The 17203-nt window shown below is 34.7% G+C and overlaps 2 protein-coding genes across 2 annotated transcripts in view; one reads left to right on the top strand and one right to left on the bottom strand.

Annotated features, from left to right (window-relative positions):
* Nucleotides 1-1804: 1804 nt before the first annotated feature.
* Nucleotides 1805-3861, top strand: LOC101512637 (uncharacterized). Its single transcript, XM_004498191.4, has 2 exons — nucleotides 1805-2569; nucleotides 3525-3861. Exons 1-2 carry the CDS (start codon nucleotides 1901-1903, stop codon nucleotides 3681-3683), a joined length of 828 nt encoding a protein of 275 aa, XP_004498248.1. The 5' UTR covers nucleotides 1805-1900; the 3' UTR covers nucleotides 3684-3861.
* A 1530-nt stretch (nucleotides 3862-5391) lies between these two features.
* Nucleotides 5392-17203, bottom strand: part of LOC101512307 (cleavage and polyadenylation specificity factor subunit 3-II) — a 16292-nt gene continuing 4480 nt past the window's right edge. The window contains exons 6-11 of the mRNA XM_027333150.2: nucleotides 15734-15799; nucleotides 13608-13677; nucleotides 12191-12295; nucleotides 8250-8391; nucleotides 7463-7559; nucleotides 5392-6500 (exon numbers count right to left, since the gene is read on the bottom strand). Coding sequence (XP_027188951.2) covers nucleotides 6051-6500; nucleotides 7463-7559; nucleotides 8250-8391; nucleotides 12191-12295; nucleotides 13608-13677; nucleotides 15734-15799 — 930 coding nt within the window. The 3' untranslated portion in view covers nucleotides 5392-6050. The remainder of the gene's footprint in view (nucleotides 6501-7462; nucleotides 7560-8249; nucleotides 8392-12190; nucleotides 12296-13607; nucleotides 13678-15733; nucleotides 15800-17203) is intronic.

Here is a 17203-nt window from a genome sequence, read left to right as displayed (position 1 = left end):
AAGCTTGTTATATGTCAACTTTTTTGTTTCCATGATTTCAAAATTACTAAAGATGAAACAAAGAAAGAAAAAAGAGAGTCAGTTTTATAATGTCAACCAAATCAGTGAGTTATGCTTTTGCTATTTCATAGTTCAATGAAATTTGACAACACAAGTATCTTCTTAAGTTGTGAAAGAGCTGTAACGACTTGGAGGTTTAATCAGAGTCTTTAAACAATAATTTTTCTTCTCCAAATTTGTTTTAATGGTTGATGTTGTTTTTTGCACTTCCATTTCTTGTTCACGTGGGACTTCATTGATAACTTTCAATTGAGAAATAGAATTCTCTTTGAAGAGCTTAAATTCCTCTCTAAATACCACAACAAGTGGAAGAAGTAGCAAAAAAAAATAACACCAACTACATACTCAATTGTTGAGAAACTAAATTTATTTTGGACAATGATCAAAACCATAAGAAACAAAGCAAGACCAACTGAAATATAAAGAAGATTATAAAAAACTTTACTCTTTTTTAAAAATGGTTGTTTATTCAATTTCAATATCCTAATAGTTGAAAGAAAAAGAAAAGAAACACTAGCAGGAAGTCAAGCAATAAGTAAAATAAGAGCTTGAACATTATTTTCATCATCATAATCATAATATAAACCATGATAAAAAAAAAAAGAGCTTGAGCATTATTTTCATCAATTTCAAATGAATGTCAACAAAAAAAAAAACCCATAGGAAATGCATAGAAGACATCAGAAATAATGAAACATCAACAATATAACTTCGTTTTTATCATTTTTTTGTCTTGTCAATTTTCATGTAGAGGAGTCCTTCAATTCAATCATAACTAGTGCATGAAGATAAACATCATACTTCAGAATAATGTTACTTAAGCAAGTTGTACGTTGATATTTTGCAGCAATATGAAATAAAAATAAATTATTCACATGGTTATAAGCAATGAAAGTAAAGCAGTCTACTGTATGATGTTCTATTATTCCAATGATTTTTTTTCCATATTGACCATTATAAGTACATATCGTCTAATTTCTAATTTCAAGTTAATTAAACAAATTCCACTATATGTACAATATTGTACTTTACTTGATTATTGATAAACAAATATAAAATTTGTAAACAAAATTTAATTGCAGTTTTAGTTTCTTTATTTTAAATGATTTACAAAATTGATTCATCTATTTTAAAAGTCGATAGTTTTGTTTCTTCCCTCTAAATTTGTAACTAAAAAATAATGACGTGGAATGTTTTAAATGATATGACATATGATATGATAACGTAGAATGATTAACACTTATGAAATTGAAATAAAATGCCATAAAAACTTAGATTTTAACTTCGAAATTTTTTTATATTTTTAATTTAACTAATGACATAGAAATAATTTATACAAATATATAATTCTATATAATAGAATTGTATATCACATCATTAAAAGTATGCTAAATTGTCATTTTTTAATTAAAAAATATGTGAGAGATTAAAACTGTCAATTTTTAAAATAAGTGGATTAATTCCATAAATTGATGATAGTAAAGAATCAATAAAATTTAAAAAATTTAATTTGTTTGATTTTTTATAGAAAGGGGGTGAAATCAGTGATTCTTATAAAATGTGAGCATAGGTATATAGTATGGTGTATAATTTAATGATTTTTTTAAATCAATTACATGAAAATCGGAAAATACTCTCCACATTATTAAAAAGAAAAAGCCCAAAACTACACTACGAACAAGCCCAATATCGAAACAAGCCTCCACGTCATCATCATATATCACCAACAAAAACCCTACAAAACACCAATCTCATCACTCTGCTTTCCCTTCTCTGCAATTCTAGGGTTTGTTTTCGCTTCACCGCCGCACACGCACTCTCTCTTTCAACTCAACCAACAATGGCAGAACGCGGAGGCGGCGAACGAGGTGGTTTCGGAAGAGGCTTCGGAGGAGGCCGCGGTGGAGGCCGAGGCGGTGACAGAGGCAGAGGGCGCCGCAGATCCGGAGGCCGTCGCGAAGAAGAAGAAAAATGGGTCCCAGTGACCAAACTCGGACGCCTCGTAAAAGAAGGCAAAATCCGAAGCCTAGAACACATCTACCTTCACTCACTCCCAATCAAAGAACACCAAATTATCGACACACTAGTGGGTCCCACACTCAAAGACGAAGTGATGAAAATCATGCCGGTTCAGAAACAAACCCGAGCCGGTCAACGAACCCGGTTCAAAGCCTTTGTTGTTGTAGGTGACAACAACGGTCACGTTGGATTGGGTGTTAAGTGTAGTAAGGAGGTTGCTACCGCGATTCGAGGTGCAATTATTCTTGCGAAGCTTTCTGTGATTCCTGTGAGGAGAGGTTATTGGGGTAATAAGATTGGGAAACCCCATACTGTTCCTTGCAAAGTTACTGGGAAATGTGGATCTGTTACTGTTAGAATGGTTCCTGCTCCTCGTGGTTCGGGTATTGTTGCTGCTAGGGTTCCTAAAAAGGTTTTGCAGTTTGCTGGAATTGATGATGTTTTTACTTCTTCAAGAGGATCTACTAAGACCCTTGGAAATTTCGTCAAGGTTTGTGTTTTTTTATTCTATTTTTTTTCTTTTATTATTATTTATTTGTGTTTGTTTATTATTAGTTCAGTCTTAAATTAGTTTTTGCAATTGTTTTTTCTTTTGATTTTTAATTCCTACATTTAAATGATTTTATTGTTATGCATCAAATCGTATGTCATGTTGATTAATGAGGTCTACTAAAGGATGAAAATTCGAATTTTGACTGGGACAATTATATGTTAGTTTTTACTTACCTCATTGTTCTGAATGTAAGGGATATGGATGGAAAAAAATCATATATCGTTTCATTGCGGGACATACAATATTTTTATTGAAAGATTTACTTGGTTGGAAGTAAACTGATATATGAAAGTCTAAATTGAAGTGAAAAAATTTATGGGCTGGTATTTCGACTGATCTTTGATTGATTATGAATGTATTTATTATATCTATCATTGATTTATTTATCTATTTGTCAATGGAACGTATTACTCACTTTACACTTTAAACTGATTTGACCACTTTGGAAAAGTGAAATCCTAAAATTTAACATATCAAATGAAAATAAGGGACTCTCTTTATAATGTGAAATGTAAAATTGTATCTCACACTCTCTCGCAGGCTTGAAAGAACTGGATTCATTTTCATTTTATGCATCATTTTTGAGCAAAAGCCTTTGAATAATGTATTGAATTTTTGTGGTTTATGAACATTATTATATTCTTTTTTGTTTGTATAATTGAACTATGACATAGTATTACACATTTTCTGGATGAAATGTATGAGACTGTTTGATAGCTAGTTTCTTTGTGTTTTTTCTGGGTTGGTTTTGGTTGGTAGTTTATTGTGTGTTGTCTTTTTAATTATTCAAATGCATTTTTGAAGGTCTGTAATTTAAAAAAATCAGCCGCTCTTGTTTGTATGTCATCATCCTTGCTTTAAAAGGGGGTATTAATGCTAATTATTTTTGCAGGCTACATTTGACTGTCTGCTGAAAACTTATGGTTTCCTGACACCTGAATTCTGGAAGGAGACTCGCTTCAGCAAATCTCCATTCCAAGAGTACACAGATCTTTTGGCAAAGCCAACAGGAAAGGCCTTAATCTTGGAGGAAGAAAAGGTTGAAGCTTGAGTTTTTACCAGTTTTGGTTTTATGATAAAAACTATGTTAAGAATGTTAGGTTTCATACTTTGTTGCTTTTGTGGTTTACTTTCTTTTTGAGGGACGGATTAGCTCTTTATATTGCATTTGGTTTAATCAACTATTTATATTTTAATTTAATGAATATTCCTTTGAGTTTTGAAAGAAATAGTTTTCTACCTGGAATATGACAAATCACTATTACTTTGCAATATGCTATTTGATACAAATTGATGTCAAAATAACTGCTGTTGCGAACTCCTATAACAACCATGGTATATTTATGATCTTATACTAAAATTGAAAGTAAAATTGATCACGAGTTAATGATTAGATGATTTCATAGACAAAGATTCAGAAAGGAAAGCTGTCCTTTCCCTTAGTTGTAAATCACTACATGTTTGTGGCTTTAAGTAGTTGCCTATGTTAGTTATCGTGGTGAAAACAGGCTGAATGCGCATGTTAAGCCTGAAGCTACAATTTGATTGCAGAATTATACATACAAGTGGTATTACACAACCGGTTCTTTATTGAGATCTTGTAATATTCAGTTGTGGTTCGGTGCAGTCAGGTAGAGTTAACATTTCAAAACTGTCTGATTAAAATTGAACAATTTAAATTTAACTCAAAGACAGCTTGAAACTTGTGTAGTCAGTGATTTTAACTTTGATGAGAGTCTAATGCAAATGATGAAAATGATGGATAAAAAGGGAAACTCTTGGATTTGTTTATTGTACGTCGTTGAAATGAAATCCCTTCTTTTCAATTTCTATTTGAGTAACAAACTTATCTCTTTATACTTTCTCTAAATTTGAATTTCTTGCCTGACCAAACGGTATTACACTATTTGAAAAGACAATGTGTAACCTCTCGTCACACAGTACCTCAATTCTTCACCTCAACAACACAGTATCAACAAAACAGTATCATCGTCAGAAAGACAACCCAAATAAGTGGTCATGCATGAAATTCAATCAAGTTTGAAGAAAGCATAAAGAGACAACTAGTTTATAACTCTTAAGAGCAAGTGATTGAAAATTAACGAGAAAATTTTATTGAAAAAAAATCTTAACATTTGACCTTGGTAAAATCAAACATTCTACATTTTTGTCCCAATTATCTGCTTGTTATTGAAAGTCCTCCTTACTAAACTTTGATATATGTATATCAGTAGTTCAATTAGTCTAGTTATATGGTAGACTTTCCCTTAAGTGTATTCAACTTATTCATTGGATAACTCCTCTCAGTCGGGTATGTATTCTAGCAGTAGCAACCTGACTAGTTGCCCTCAGTGATATTCTACTTTGTAGAGTCATATTTTCAGGAGACTATATATTGTTGCGGATTACGAGTTCAAGGAATATTTTATTGGACGGTTTCCATTTGCATATTTTCCTATTGTGTTTGATGATGACTCGTTCTCATTATATAGTGTCGATTTAGCGAATCAAACTCGACAGTGTTATGTCTTGTTAAGCAAGCAGTGCCATATTATTTGATCATAAATCATGTTTAATAATGAACTATTTTACTCAACCTGAAGTTCCACATAAAGAAACAGGTATTTAGCCATTGTGTAATACAAATCAAAATAGTATAATTTCCATTAGTATTCATCCATTTGATCTTATCCTCTTTAGTTAAACTTCAACAAGTGGTAACAATTCATTCAAGTGGCAATCTTTTTAAACAAAAAATATAAAACGAAACTGAACTGCAATTCATTGAAAACAGTATAATGATCAAATTCTTGACTTATTCCAATTAAATATTTAAAAATAATTCTTAAAAGTTATATAGAACTCGAAAATGATCAAATTCCTTTCTCCAGCATCATAAACACTGGAGCCTAAATTATGAGCACATAGTTACTGAATCTTGTTAATCCCAAACAGCAAGACATTATCAAATGCTCCATGTTATTGCAGCACAAGCCTATTCTCAATCAAATTCCTTGCAAAGAAAAGTATAATGATTCCAACTCATGCTGTTCCATTTAACTGACTCTTCTAATCTGGTGTTCTGTTGGTTCATATACATGATTCAGAGCTCTGACATAAGCATGGGCCATCTATTTATGCTCTACAATGCTGAAATTAGTTTCCTTGCAAAATTTCTTTTTCACTGCTGAACAAATGTAGAAGCAATATACTGCTTTGATTGTACTTTGGAAGATTTCCTTCCTAAAACATTCATGCTTCAAAAGAGAGATGCGCAAAATTACTCGATTTGCATATATTTTCCAAAATATTGATTGATTCCTCCAGATCAGTAACCACAAAGCTTTGAATGTAAGAACGTTAGCCAAGGGCTCAGTTAAGCAGTCTATTGAGTCACTACCATTCACCAATATGTAAACTAAACCTTGCGCTTCTTTTCGTCCAACATGAGCAAAAGTTCGTCTCGGTTTACTATCTTTGCCTTTTTGCTTTTCTCCATGACCAAAACTCCATCTGCTACTCTTTCATCTTCAACTTGAAGTTTGGGCGTTAAGTTTTTGTCTATCATAGTAGAGTTGCTCGTGTCTTCTGAACTGCATTTCTGAAACTGGAAGTTTGGATTCAAGCAGTTTCGGATGAAAGTACCAGAGGCTTCTGCATTTACATATTGAGTTGAAGGAATGCATACGGTTTCATTGTTTGCAGGATTATAACATTGAATCCCCAATTCAGAATGAATTCTTTCTTTTAGAGAAGCCATCTTAGGCTTCTCACCATGCACTAGTATAACATGCTTTGGGGAGAGAAACTTTACAAGATCCATTATCCCTTTAGAATCGGTATGAGGACTAAAAGCCAACTGATGAATCTGTCAATTCAAGACAATTCAAAATTATTAGAGAAACTAAATGAACTGATTTGATTTCCTTGCATGTTAGTTTGTACTATACATTTTCAGTTTGAAACTTATATATATATATATATATATATATATATATATATATATATGATTCAGAGTAAGGCCCAGAATAGATCTCCAAATGATTAGTGTCGCCACATTAGTCTTCTAAATATTTTCCTCAGATTGAATGATATAAAATAGTCGCTTAATTAGTCCTTGTATCATCACTTAGTTATCCATATGGACAAATTTTGGAACTACAGTGTATTTTGAGGGATTAGTTTGTTGAAAAAAATTATTCAAAGGACCAACATGGTGACACTTCAATCTTTAAGGGACTAATTTGGTGACAACAATATCTAAATGACTAAAATGGTGACATTGATCTTAGAACAATAATCAAATTGATGGCTTACTCTAAAACTTACTTTCGAACTATATGCATTTCTTAATTCTTAGGATTCATGCATTTCGTGATTAGACAAAAAATTAATTTCAATAGTATTACAATGTATCTTGCTCTTAATGCAAAAGCACAGAAGTATTATAACAAATTCTGTAATTAATAGAGAGCTTGGGTAAGCAACACAAGCATTAGTTGACTGGAGCACAAACTTCTTAAGAATATATTATCACCCCGTACTCCAATGTCAACTCCAACAACGGAGGTTTGTGTTTTATTTATCCAAGAGAGGTTTGTTCTCAAATCATGTCAATTGCAAACTCATTGCACCAAACTCAAGAACTTCAGATTATTATTATAAACTGAAAGTAAACAGGTAGTAGTATTTCTTTCCTGCTTTTTAATACACATATTTTGATAACTAGGTCAATTTATTTATTTGTATATGCTGCTGACACTTATTTTCCGGCTGAATTGACAGAAGACATATTTCCCTGTAAATAAAAGGCTAGGAGATAAAATGTACCTGGCAACGCACATCAATCTGTGTGTCGGGATCTGTATTAATTTTGGTCGGCTTACCCGACGTTAATTTATGTCCTACAGTTCCAGCCACACAATACCTGCAAATGTAACACAGACCTGAATTTATAGAGAACAACTGAAAGTATATTGAAATAAGATGAATGTGGACAAAATATATGTTGTGACATAGTGTAGAAAATATCAAGAGAGAACAAACCGAGTTTTCATTTAGCTTTTGTCATTGGAAGTCAATAACATCGACACCGATGATGCATCCATACATATTTTTCTTAAAAAGGAAAACAATGCTAGTATGGAAGAAAAAAAAAACTGCGGAAAAGGAGCATCCTCATGCACACAGTATTGTGAGAGTGTAGACAGATCAAGAGAGAACAAACCAAGTAAGTCTTCATTTAGGTTTTTGTAATGGGCAACCAATAACAACCACGACAATGATGTATTTAAGCCCCAACAAAACCCAAATTACCAGACTAATAGCGAAAGTTCCTATTCCGGAAAGGCAGAAACTTACAAATCATAACAACTTTTCAAGTGCGAATGAAGGCCTATCACCTAAGTTGCCACAAAACAAGCTAACAATCCAAACCAACTCATCAAGCAACGGATAATATATACAATTGACTACTAGGTGATAGGTTTATAATAGTTTGATTTCCAAATACTTATAAGTGTGATAAAACAATTGTGAGAGACATTTATCTGCATTTAGCAACTATAAAAATTAAAAGGGAAGGAAGTAAAGAAAAAGAATATATATGAGGGAGTACCCAGGCAAAGTGACAAGATTATTTTCTGACGGTGCCCAGTGCTTAAAAACTTCAAGTGAAAATCCACCACTTATCATCCCAGGAGTAGCAAAGAGAACACAAGGACCAGTAGCATCTATCATAGACCTCTCAAATTTGTGAACTGCAACATCCAAAGCAGGTGAGTGAGGCATAGAACCTTATCAGAAGATACACATTTACGCAACAAAGCATACCTCCTTTCTCAGCTTTTGTAAAATGCGTTAAAAAATTCAGTATGACTAGATTTGATTTAAGTTTTTTTTTCTTTTAAAGTAAATTTAATTTGGAGCACAATTTCACATATTCTCCGTTAGAACTTGTAGTGTTTTTTCTTCAATTTCCCACCACCAAACCTCAAAACCTGATGGGGATAAAGAAGGAATTGATGACGTGTCTAGTGGGACACATAGTGCACCTAAGGCATGGAGAGTGTATGTTAGAAAATCCAAGAAAGGTGAGCTGGCCCCATCACATATATAGGGGAGAGAGGTTGGTAAGGAGGGCATAACAAATTCTGTTAATTGTTAGTGGAGAAAAGATTATCTCTTATTGAAGTGAGCATAGCTCTCAGGAGTAAAAGGAAGGCTTGTTTCCTTTGCTCAATTTCCCTTTATCATCAATAAAATACACTATAATATGTTGATTAATATCTCATTAATTCTTATTGATGCATTTATAAATTGAGGATCTATCAATTTGGTCCGACCTGCCAGATACATTACAAACCAGTGAGTGAATGAATGTTTGGTGAATGTCCCCAAAGAAGAAGATGGAAAACGAGGTTCATGCATTGGAGAACAGAATGTCAACTCTAGAGGTCGCAATTGTTGAGATGCGAGCTCAAGCTGCTGCAGATCAAGAAAGGCTCATCTCGTTCATCACTCAAATCACTCCAAGCAAGGACATGAGTGATTCTGTAAAACAGAAGAGTGATGGAGACTCGAATCACGCTGACGACAAGCAAATCAAGAAGCTGATCCAGAAGATGCAGGGAGAGAAGCTTGATGAATTTCGTCAATCGGTGAAGAAGATTGAACTCCCAATGTTCACCGGTGATGACCTTGCCGGTTGGATTGCTCGAGCGGAGGTCTATTTTCGAGTGCAGCATACGAGTCCTGAGATAAAGGTTAGTTTGGCTCAACTCTGTATGGAAGGATCTACCATCCATTTTTTCAAAGCGCTTGTTGAAGATAAGATTGATTTGACCTGGGAAGTTTTCAAAGATGCGTTGTTGGAGAGGTACGGCGGTCTCGGTGATGGAAGCGTGTTTGAGCAACTCTCTTCGTTGAAGCAGGAAGGCAATGTGGAGGAATACATCAAGTAGTTCAAGAGGTTGGTTGCACAGGTAGGTCGTTTACCAAAAGCTCAATTTGTTGGGTATTTCATCCATGGCCTCCGTGATGGGATACAAGGAAGAGTTTGTAGCCTCAAAGCGCTAGGTCTAGTCTCACGTGCGAAGCTGGTGAATCTAGCACGTGTTGTGGAAGCGGAGGTATAGGAGAAGGGGATTGGTTGGAATGGGCCTCGTGATTATGGGCCTAAAGGATCCAGGTCAGGTTTTACTTATAGATCTAACCCTAATTCTGGAACCGGGTCAACTCAACCGGGTTGAGCGCGAAACAACGATTGGGTCGTAGTCAACGATGGCAGAGAGAAAGGAGTAAACGGGTCGAATCAGAAGTTTGCAAGTCAAGACTCGCATCGATTTGTTCCCCGTGATCGTGGGATCTGTCATATCTCAGCCCACGAGATTGCAGAAAAACCTGTGTTTTAAGTGCGGTGGCGCCTATCATCCTCGTCACCAATGCCCAGATCGTCAGCTTCGTGTAATGGTGATGGAGGAGGACAACGACGGCGAGATGCAAGTCCTTGCAGCTGATACAGAGGAGGAAGATGGAGAAGGAGTTGAACTCAGCATTATGAGTTTGGCTCAGATTGATAATTTGAGTCCCAAGGAGTTAGGGAATGTGCGCACCATCAAGTTAAAAGGTCGAGTGCAAGGAGTACCCTTGTTGGTGTTGGTAGACAGTGGTGTGACGCATAATTTTATTTCGCACAAGTTGGTGAGGTCAATGGGATGGCCAGTGGAAAGAACTACTCCACTCAATGTCAAATTGGGGGATGGGTTTAAAGTGGTGGCACAAGGAGTTTGCAGGAAATTGGTGTTGGATCTAGGGAACATGACATCTACCATTGATGTTTGGTTATTCCATTTGGATGGAATTGACATTCTCCTCAGAATGTCTTGGTTAGCTTCCATTGGGGGCATGTGGGTCGATTGGGCACAAAAGGTGTTGCGTTTTCTCATTGACTCTCAATGAGTGGAGCTGCGTGGGGAAGACAGTGAACATAAAAACCAGTTGGCTTTGCAAAGTTTGTCGGGAAGACCCAAACCATGGTATAGAGGAATGTTTTTATCTGCAAGAGCACAAGGGGAACCAAAGGGTCTTGAGTTGAGCAGAACAGTCAATGATTCACATATGACCCCTTCTCTTCAGATTCATGAGCTAGTGGTGAAGTACTCAAAGGTGTTCGCAGAGCCACAGGGGTTACCTCCTAAGAGAAGACAAGAGCATGCTATTCATCTCAGGGAGGGAGCTGACGCTATTAATGTTCGCCCCTACAGGTATCCTTGCCACCACAAGAATGAAATAGAGAATCAAATCAGAGAGCTGCTGCTGTCCGGAGTCATCCGTCCTAGCTAAAGTGCATTTTCTAGTGCAGTGATACTCGTGACTTGAGGACAAGTCTGTGACTCAAGGGGGGAGTATTGATGGGAACAAAGAAGGAATTGATGACGTGTCTAGTGGGACACATAGTTCACTTAAGGCATGGAGAGTGTATGTTAGAAAATCCAAGAAAGGTGAGCTGGCCCCATCACGTATATAGGGGAGAGAGGTTGGTAAGGAGGTATAACAAATTATGTTAATTGTTAGTGGAGAGAAGATTCTCTCTTATTGGAGTGAACATAGCTCTCAGGAGTAAAAGGAAGGTTTGTTTCCTTTGCTCAATTTCCCTTTATCATCAATAAAATACACTATCATATGTTGACTAATCTCTCATTAATTCTTATTGTCGCATTTATAAACTGAGGACCTATCAAAACCCGAATACATGTTTGATTAGATATGAAAGACCATAGCTTTATATGACAAAGGACTCTGAATTTTTTCTGCCTACTCTTCATCTTGTTCATCAAAGTTAGAGGACACACCGCACCATCACTATATCGCATATTTAAACACACAAAATAAATCATCTTCCCAAAAATAGCCCAATTTCCTAAAGTTTTATATTTTTTTTCTACATATTTAAAATTGTCGGCAGCAGATATGAAAATATTCAACATTCTGTACCAGCTCTAGCCTTCGTAAAAAAGTGCAATATAGATGACATGACTAATGATCGGTTGTAGACATACTTCCTTTCTTCCAATTTTATAAACCCTACTTTGGGATGTATCCATTCAGCTCTGGCCTTCTAGGGTACTACTATTCACAGCTGCCAGTCAACTATCTTTATTTTAGCTGTAAAGTCCACTCCTTTACCCTCACAACATTTAAATAAACCCTTCGCCTGCATCCCTTATTACCAATTTTTCAAATCTTTAAAATTCAACCAGCCCCAAAATCCTCGCTTTTGTGCTGTTTGAAAATTTGTGTTTTCACCTTAAATCTCATACTCATTTAGCAAAATAATTTATTTATGCCAACTAACTATAATGGATATTGAATATAAAAGGCATCTATAACCACGAGAATCCTTCAACACAAGGCTCGGTATCACAAGACAAAGGAATTCTTGTATTTGTTGGTTCCTTAAAAAATGGAATTGCATGCAAAAATGATAGGGAATTATGACATTGTTTGATCATGCATGTTGAGTGAAATTTATGAGGAGTTTAGAAATAAAAATATCACCATTCTTAAAATCAAATGCATTATGCGTGGAGTAGGTATCTTTAATCTTCTGGCTTGTCCAACCAATAAGCATCTTGTAATACATATTAGCTTGAATAGTTAATCCTGAAACAAATACATATTCAAGTAGTTAGAATTATATGTAGCACAAATGCCAATAAATAATGAGAGGTACACCAATAAGAAAATAGGCTGCTCAAGAAGTCACATATACCAAGCTGAATTGTATTATATCTTTCCAAACTAGTATATTTGAGATAACTGCAATTATATTATTTATTTATTGCTGTTAAGCATGGAAATGAAAAGAAAAAGCTGGAAAAAATAATATCATTATAATTTGCAAAGTTTGAAAACCATGAATACTAACAAGATAGTATCTTATGACAGATTTCACAACAACGGAACATATTAGTTACTCCATACGAAGTTGACGCCACAAATTTGCAGCATATATCAATTTGATAATTTATGCTTAAAAAGATTTTCTTTAGGTATCCTCATGAGAAATCATGTCACATTGATAGTTAATTTTGAATATTTTCTCATTTTAGTTTTCCTTTTTATATCAGCAGCATAATTGTCGTTTGAATTTCTATGTTTAGTAGCATAATGACGTTCAACAATCTTACTAATAAGATATACCTTTCCTTTTTATATCAGCAGCATAATTGTCGTTCGAATTTCTATGTTTAGCAGCATAATGACATTCAACAATCTTATAAGATATATACCTTTCCTTTTCATTTCAGCAGCATAATGACGTTCAACAATCTTAATTATAAGATATATAACAAAAACCATTCATGTGCTTTCTTCACCTAACATCTACAGCTTTAGTTGGTTAATGAAATGGGATTGTAATATAATTGAACAACGACCAGCCATCCATTTAAGCAATAGAGTAGCACCCCACAGTAGATTCAAAAGTATAGGATTTGACAGGTTGGACTGTTTAATTGACTTCAATGGTGTTATAATTTATCAGCTAACCATTAAATGGAAACCATAACTTTATGGCTATGTCTGAGCCTAAATATACTGTAAACAGGTGGATATGATGAAAATTAAAAATTCCTAGGCGTGAATGTAGATTTGTCCCTTTTATAAATCTAGGTTCTTCAAAGAAAGGTATTCTACATGTCATTAGTATCATAATAGCCCTACACTTCTTTCTTTAATTTTTTGAAAATTGAAGCAGCTTTTTTATTCCATACACTATTTATAAAATGTCTGATGTCATACATAGGCATTCCTTTGTTGCATTGCATCAGAACACAATTCAATTTCAAACACCAGATAATCTCCTACAGTAAAATTTCAGTGTAGGATTCGAATGTGACAGATCAAAAAGCAAGTGATTATATTTGGCATAAATAAGTATATCTGTAAATCAGGGAGACTGGCTGATTCAAACCTGCAGAGAAGTAGATAGGAACCTTCAAATTCATGCGCTCCCAGTAGTCATCCAACAAAATGCATAGTTCCTATATATCATAATAACTTAGTAAATATACGACGACCTTATCACATCTTGATCAATGTTTGTGAATTTTCGTAGTTAAACTGGTCACTGCACCAGAATTGTAATAGTTCACTTTGTGGTTCATTAATCCAACCTTGGTCAAAATGGATTTATGTAAAATGTCTCTTAGATAAATACATACAAGCCAGTGCTTTTTGTCCCTAATAAGAACTAAAAACACGCCATTTTGTTAAATATAATGATTTAAAATGAAAAAAGAAAGGAAGATTAACTTCAAAAATATCATATCTCCAGGGATTGAAAAATATCAATGTCTATTTTAATTTTATTTAGTTAATTTAGTAACTTATTTTTAGAATTATGTCAACAGATAAAAAAAACATAATTACATATTTTAAATATTAAAATTGATATTCTGTTGCCTAGAACCTGACATTGATGGAAATGCTAAGAAAGTGAATGGGCAATTCAAGGTACGGACATACAAGATAAGATTAGCAATGATCAAACGGCGCCACAATGCTCTATCATTTATCATATCTTTATCCAAGTCATTGACCCCTAAGTCTTTCTTGATAATTTCTCCTATAGTTTTTCTTGGTCTTCCTGTAGCAATTGGACAACCCTCCATTTGATCTACTCTCGTTACTACAAAATCTACATGTCTTGTAAGCACATCCCAAACCACCTAAGTCAGATTCAACAATCTTTTTTGCATTGAAACTACTTCGACTCTCTCTCTAATGCTATCATTCATAATCTCATCTCATCTAGTATTTCCACACATCCAACGTAACATGATCTTTACTACACTGAGCTTACTATCATATTGGCACTTCATCGCTCAACATTTCATCCCATACAACATCACTGATCTAATAGTTGTACGATAAAACTTTCCCTTTAGCCTGAGCTATAGTTGCTATACCTTTTTTATCACATAAAACCCCCTTGAGGCTCTCCCTTGTTTCATATACTCTGCTTGAAAGTGATGGTTTACATCTCCCTCTATTTCAGTGGTTTTGTATAATGGGCCTACAATATTTAAATCATGTGACTTGTGGTATGGTATAGTCTCTGACTTTCACCTCCGAACTTGGTGTGCTTTAAATTTTACTAAACTTATATTTCATATATTATGTCTCACTTCTACTCAAATGAATGCCGTATGCTCCTAGAGCTTGTCACCAAGTCTCCAATCTCTTATTTATTTCCTCTAGCATCTCTCCAAGTAGAACTGTATCATCTGCCAAAAAAATATACATAACAGTTTTGGCTCTTGAATGTGCTCCATAAATACATCCAAGACTAAGGTAAGAAGACAGGGGTTTAAAATTTGACACTTGGTGCAGCCCTATTGTTATAGGAAAATCCTTTGTGGCTCCCCTTGCATTCTCACACTTGACCCCCTCATTCATATAGCCCAAATATCACAAATCTGAAACCCTTTCTTTTCTAGGCTGTTTTCTCATTGAATGAAAACCAAGAGAAAATTGAATAGCCCCACCCTGCCCCCGATCGGAGAAGATGACAAAAAGAAACCTAAGGTAATTTGGTCAAATAAAACCAACAGAGATTCAAGGATAAGTAGAATATCCAAGGGGTCCCACTTATTTGGTCAAATACTTCTAATGATTTTAAGATATTTGGATAAGTTTTTTAAAGATGATATAAAAAACCTATATCATAAAAGCACTGTTCAGTAAATCCATTTTTATCAACATCATAAATGATGAACCGTGGTAACAATATCTCGCCAGCAATCTAGCATCTCCACAATGTAAGTTAACCACGAAATTTGAAACTACAGAGCCCATAAATGCACATAGTATAAAATGCACATAAAAAAAAGTAAAACTAATCTTTCTGTCCCTCCCTCCCCCTCATCTTGTCTCTTTTAAAGAGTTAAGAGAGTTTAGGGGTGGGAAGGGGAGAAGTTCAACATGGAATCATTATACTGAGAAAAGTGCCATAATTACTTCTATAGTCATTAGCTAAAACAAACAGAAAAATAAAAGTTACAATAACGAGATGAATGGCCATTTTTAGCAGAATACCTGAGCTCTTCCAAGAGCAAATGTTGGAATAAGCACCTTTCCTCCACCAGAAACACATTTATGAACCTGAATCAATTAATTTGAAACTTTGTAACCAACATAAAAGTAACAGTAGATCAGGTGCGCCTGGGTGAAAAGTAAAGCATAAAGTAAAAGCAACACATGCGAAAAATTCAAAAAGCAAAAATAAATAATTGAAATTTGTAACTTAATTATATGCTAATCGAAGCTAACAGAGCAATGATGTATCCTTCTTTCTTTCAAATAAACACAAGGACTCCTCATTTAAGAACAAAGAAATGCTAATGATGTCTAGATATCTAATATAGAAATTAACTTTCAACAAAGATCTACAGTCAATATTGTAATCAAGGGATATTTTTCCCTAATTCTTTGTAATAAAATACTGGTGCCTATCAAATGCACCATATAGAAGCAAAGTAACACAAAACCTTGGCTTCTTGACTTCAATCAAAATCTCATAACCTGGTCAACAAAACTGATCCATGCTAAGAGCACACACAAAGAATTCTCAAAATTCAAAAATACCAAAGGGCCTACTTCAAATATAACCAATAGAATGCTGATAGAAAACAGAATTTTATTAATTTGAATTGACAAGCTCTGAAGCTCTTACAATGCTGGAAATATGAAAATGCATAAAAAGAAATAAACCAGAGTTCTAAGAACTCCTAAACCAGAGCAGAATTGCTCCTAACCAGAGAAAGAATTCCCCTAATTGTTTCTTAGAATATTTTCTGAATGCCCCCCCTCTTCCTATTCCCTCATTCTTATAACATAAAATAAATGACATTATTAATTAGCTTTTATTCCTTTCATTCATCCTTCTTGAAACTGAATGTGTTTCTCACTTCCCCCTCTTTAATGGAATATCAGTAGAATAAGAGACATTGTTACTAGCATTTATTCCTCCCATCCATCATTCAACAAACTGAATGTGTGTGAAGTGTGTGACTTGGTTGAGTGGACCCCAATATTTGGGCCCTCATTTCTCTTAATTTGCAATGTTCTATCATTGCCATCCGCTTCAAAATGAGCCTTGTCCTCAAGGCTAACATTAAGACATTGATTCTGTAGCAGACTTCCAGGTTCCCAGCTGATGGTTTCCTTATTCCCTTCCCATGTTATGATTTTTCTTGGCTTTAGTATATTCGTGGTAACAACATTAAGTTCTTTTTCCCGATTGATTCTCCAATTCTCCGAATTTTGACACTGCAGCTTCATAGTTTTCCCCTTCCAGTCCAAGCAAATTGTCATTTCTTCCCAATCAAATAACACCTTGCCTAACTTATGCAGCCAAGCCACTCCTAAAATCATGTCCTCACCTTGTAATTCCACTATGTAAGCTTCAACAGTGGTCTGGAACCTTCCAATTTGAATGTCAAACTTCTCACACTTTTCTGTTATGGCCACACAGGAACCGTTTCCAAATTTTGCATTCGTAGCTGG

The sequence above is a fragment of the Cicer arietinum genome, chromosome 4, assembly GCF_000331145.2.
Source record: "Cicer arietinum cultivar CDC Frontier isolate Library 1 chromosome 4, Cicar.CDCFrontier_v2.0, whole genome shotgun sequence".
NCBI classification, from domain to species: Eukaryota; Viridiplantae; Streptophyta; class Magnoliopsida; order Fabales; family Fabaceae; genus Cicer; species Cicer arietinum.
The sequence above is the reverse complement of the archived record's forward strand: the minus strand, read 5'-3'. Positions and strand labels throughout refer to the sequence as shown.